This window comes from Papilio xuthus, unplaced genomic scaffold (assembly GCF_000836235.2).
Source record: "Papilio xuthus unplaced genomic scaffold, Pxut_1.1 DF825017.1, whole genome shotgun sequence".
Classification (NCBI taxonomy): Eukaryota; Metazoa; Arthropoda; class Insecta; order Lepidoptera; family Papilionidae; genus Papilio; species Papilio xuthus.
The window spans coordinates 773,498-777,312 of record NW_013533632.1 but is presented as its reverse complement, the minus strand read 5'-3'; the positions used below and the strand labels follow the sequence as shown (position 1 = coordinate 777,312).

Genomic DNA, 3,815 nt, shown 5'->3' with positions numbered 1-3,815 from the left:
TTCGTACACTTGTAACATTTAATATTTTTCTTTCAGCTCTAATGTATAACATGTCCTGTCTAACTATTTCCTTACAGCTTCATCTCAAGAAAGAAAAAAACATTATACTTTGTATATGTCCGGATCACTAAGAAGATACATGTGAGTTCTTGCTGTATTATTTATGTTTCTTTTCGCTTAGTTTGAGACGCCTCGATATTTAAATGATCTTGCACACACTTTTAATATAACATTTTATGTGTAAAATGTTTTTTACAGTTATGTAAAATGTAACATTTTCAGTCTAACATTTTTTTTTCAGCAATAATACCTATCTTTTTCCATTTAACCTTTCCCTAGGTAGGTAGGTGGAGCACGACAATGAAGACAAACGGACAAAAAAAATGTTTAAAATATTCCAATTAAGTGATAATTTTACAATATGTTTTTGAATTGCCGGAATATAATTTAAATTAATAACCCAATGGTTTAAATGGGACTCATTTAATCCGTTCCTTGCACTAAATTCTTTATAAATTTTCAATTAATGTGTTGTTCGTATTATCGGTGTTTTGTATACGTTATCAAAAAAAAATATATTTCAATCTTTTCAATGTTTAGATGAACCTCCTATAAACCCTACTTATTGCTATATAAATTATTTTGCCAAAGTTAATATAAAATTAACAACTAAATAATGTTATCTTGAAATTGTTCCAAAAATGTGTATTAATTTTTTTAATACCATTTCTCTTACTTCAATAATAGTTCATTATTTAAGATAACATTTTTAGGACATTAATTTAAAACCCACAAGTGTCCTGCCAAATCCATATCTTATTTCCATATTAATTTGGGCACTAAAATGGCAATGTGTATGACCAATTGTGTTACATAGACACTTTTTGGTTCCTCACTTATTTGCCTATAGCCCCTTTTACTTCCCGTGTTTTCGCTTTGTTCGATTTTTTGTGCATACCCTACAAGACCCTCCTGTATACGCATGTCGTTACATTTTCACTCGTTTCTTCAATTTTTAGATGTTTTTATACTTTTTTTATTAATTATATTTCACTTTTTTAATCGTTGTTATATGTTTTTAAATCTTAATGTAAACAAAAGTAAGTAAATATCAATATAAAACCTTTTTTACTTAAATATGGGAACGGATTAAATGTAACATGATATTTCCTTTTTTTTATTCATCCTCTGTCGATGTAACTTTTTATGTTCCAATGGAGAACTTAGTTTCCGGCACTTCACTCGTCAAACGAAACGCATACACACCGTTACACAACCTACATTTTCTCTATCAACTATTCCAAGCACGACCTACCAGTGTTTTACTATTTGGTTTAGTATTTTTTCAGATTTCGTCTTTTAAGATCTCTGCCTATAAAAAAATTAAATAATAATCATTGTAATGACAACGATATATAAATTATCAGTATGGTAACACTTTTTATTTGTAAAATAATCTTACAAATAAGAAGGTTTACTACCTTGTTTGTTGCATTCAATGTAAACTTATGTTGCACCTTAACAATGTACTGTCTTCCGCAATAACCTGCTGCATGTGTGTCTGTTTGTAATTATTTAATCTTTATTAACTTTAATACATTTGATCTTGACAAAAACTTTTAAAGAATTAAAAAAAATACTTTGCAATATTAAATTTGATATGCTCGATACAAGTCATTCCATCATTCAGTTCTAAAAGACCAATTTTATTAGTAATAGATTAAAAAGTTTTAATATTATTAAAGTAAATTATTTAAAATCTATAAAGACTTGAGGCTCCCAATCAATGAAATATGTGAACATTATTAAAGAGATGCATTAGTTATATGTGTAGGTCAGATGGCAGTGGCTTCCAACAACCAGCCGGCCAAGTTAGCCTGGCCGTTTCGTTGACTGGGGACTCAGCGCGGCGCGGATCACCAGCTAAACACGGGATTAAACAAACGAAGTAAGTTTCACTACTATTTTTTTAACATTTCATGAACATCAAAATTATTTTAGACATCGTTTCAGAAGTGCTGCGCACGCGCAGCCGGTGCGGGCTCCGTGCGCGACAGTGCCGCCCCTATGCGGTGCGCGGGTGGGTCTTGTCTAAGACCCGCCTACTTTGAAGATTCGTCAAGAAATAAGTGCTGTGTGTGAAGTGCGCATGCGCAATGTGCATAAGTCTTTGTAGTGTTGTGCGTGTCTAAGTGCGGTTTCCCCCTTCTGAAACGATGCCCTTATCAATCGAAAATTACCAATATAAAAACACTAAGCTTTAGATACGAACAATAAGATAATAGAAATAAGCTAAAATAAGCTATATTTAAGTTAATAGTAATACCGGTATTAAGTAATTATGAGTCGTACGACTTCAAACTAATGTTAAGATTTAAAAATATTGCAAAATTTTTATAAGTTTGCAATCCTATAGAAGGCCTTCTAAAATGCGGTTTAATTTATAATTTTATCAATTTAACAATTCAAGTGGCATCGTTTTTAAAGAAATTTTATCTTCACATTTCACATTTCCGAGCAAAAAAGTAAGTCATTAACAAAGTTTTTTTTAAATTACGTACATTTTTAAATCTAACAAGTATATGAAATAATATAATTAAACATTTAAATAAATCTATTCCCACGTGTATTCCTAAATATACCTTCACTAGCTGTTGCCCAAGACTCCGTCCGCGCGAAATAAAAAAAAACATGTAATAAGTAACGTAACGGTATTCTTACGATGAAGGAAAACATGGCGATGCAACCTGCACATATCTGTGAAGAAATTCAAAAGATATTTGTAAAGTCAACTTAGCTGCACATGGCCAACGTGGTTGACTATCACCTAGTCACCCCTAACTTAGGGTAGGCTCCGAGCCCCTCGGTGTTAAAGTAGCCTAAGTGTTCTTCCAATCTGTTCTCCATCTGTGCCAAAATTCATCAAGATCTCCGTTGCGGAGATACCTTCGAACAAACATCCATTCATCCATCTAAACATTCGCATTTATAACATTAATAATATAACAAGCTGTCGCCCGCGACTCCGTCCACGCGGAATTAACAAAAAGCTCAACTAGTATGCCTAATTGTTCTTCCTGACTGTGTTCTACATCTATGCCATATTACAGCAAGATCCATCGAGCCATTCTGAAGATACCTTCAAACAAACATACATACATTTATTAAAACCATCCATCTAAGATTCGCATTCATAATATTATTAATTTAGTAAGAATAATTTAAATTAATGAGTAGCCGATATGTCCTTCCAGACTATGTTCTACTATTATGTCAAATTTCGCCTAGATCCGTTAAACCGTTCCGGAGATACGTTCAAACAAACATCCATCTACCTATCCAACCACTCATCCATACATCCATACATCCATCCATCCAATCATTCGCATTTATAATATTAGTAAAGAGTAATATAAAATATATTGCAAAGTAAATTAATTTACTTACATTTTTAAACAACGATATATCTTTCATCACTTGTTAGATTTCCTTCCAAATTTAAAAAAAAATTTGGGATGTGATAATTGTGACAGGAGTATTCAATGAACACATCCCAAATTAATCCTCATACATTTTTGTGTCATATTTGTTTGTTCCAATAAGCTAGCTTCAACCCCTGTTGACTTCCTCGGTGGGGGTGAACTTCCTACGTCAGCATCAGCAGACGGTGGACTGTGGGGATGATTAACAAGACACGACCAGAAAATAAGACAAAAAAGAAGATTCCAGCGGCGGTAAATGCAATCAAATTTGATGAAAATTACCAAGCAGTTTGGACGGAAGAAATAATAACGAATATGTTATAGGTGGAACAC

General features: G+C 32.5%; 1 protein-coding gene across 18 annotated transcripts in view; it reads left to right on the top strand.

Annotated features, from left to right (window-relative positions):
- Nucleotides 1-3,146, top strand: part of LOC106126349 (uncharacterized) — a 35,547-nt gene extending 32,401 nt beyond the window's left edge. For 14 of the 18 annotated variants that reach the window (XR_001228343.1, XR_001228353.1, XR_001228346.1 and 11 more), the window contains 2 exons: nt 1,823-1,948; nt 2,014-3,146. Coding sequence is in view for 2 of the 18 variants with exons in the window: in XM_013323965.1 (XP_013179419.1) it covers nt 1,823-1,948; nt 2,014-2,095 (208 nt within the window). In the remaining 16 variants the exon portion in view is untranslated. Of the gene's footprint in view, nt 1-6; nt 142-1,822; nt 1,949-2,013 lie in introns of those variants that run through there. The other 4 variants (XR_001228354.1, XR_001228351.1, XM_013323966.1 and 1 more) reach the window with 2 other exon arrangements.
- The last annotated feature ends 669 nt before the right edge of the window (nt 3,147-3,815 follow it).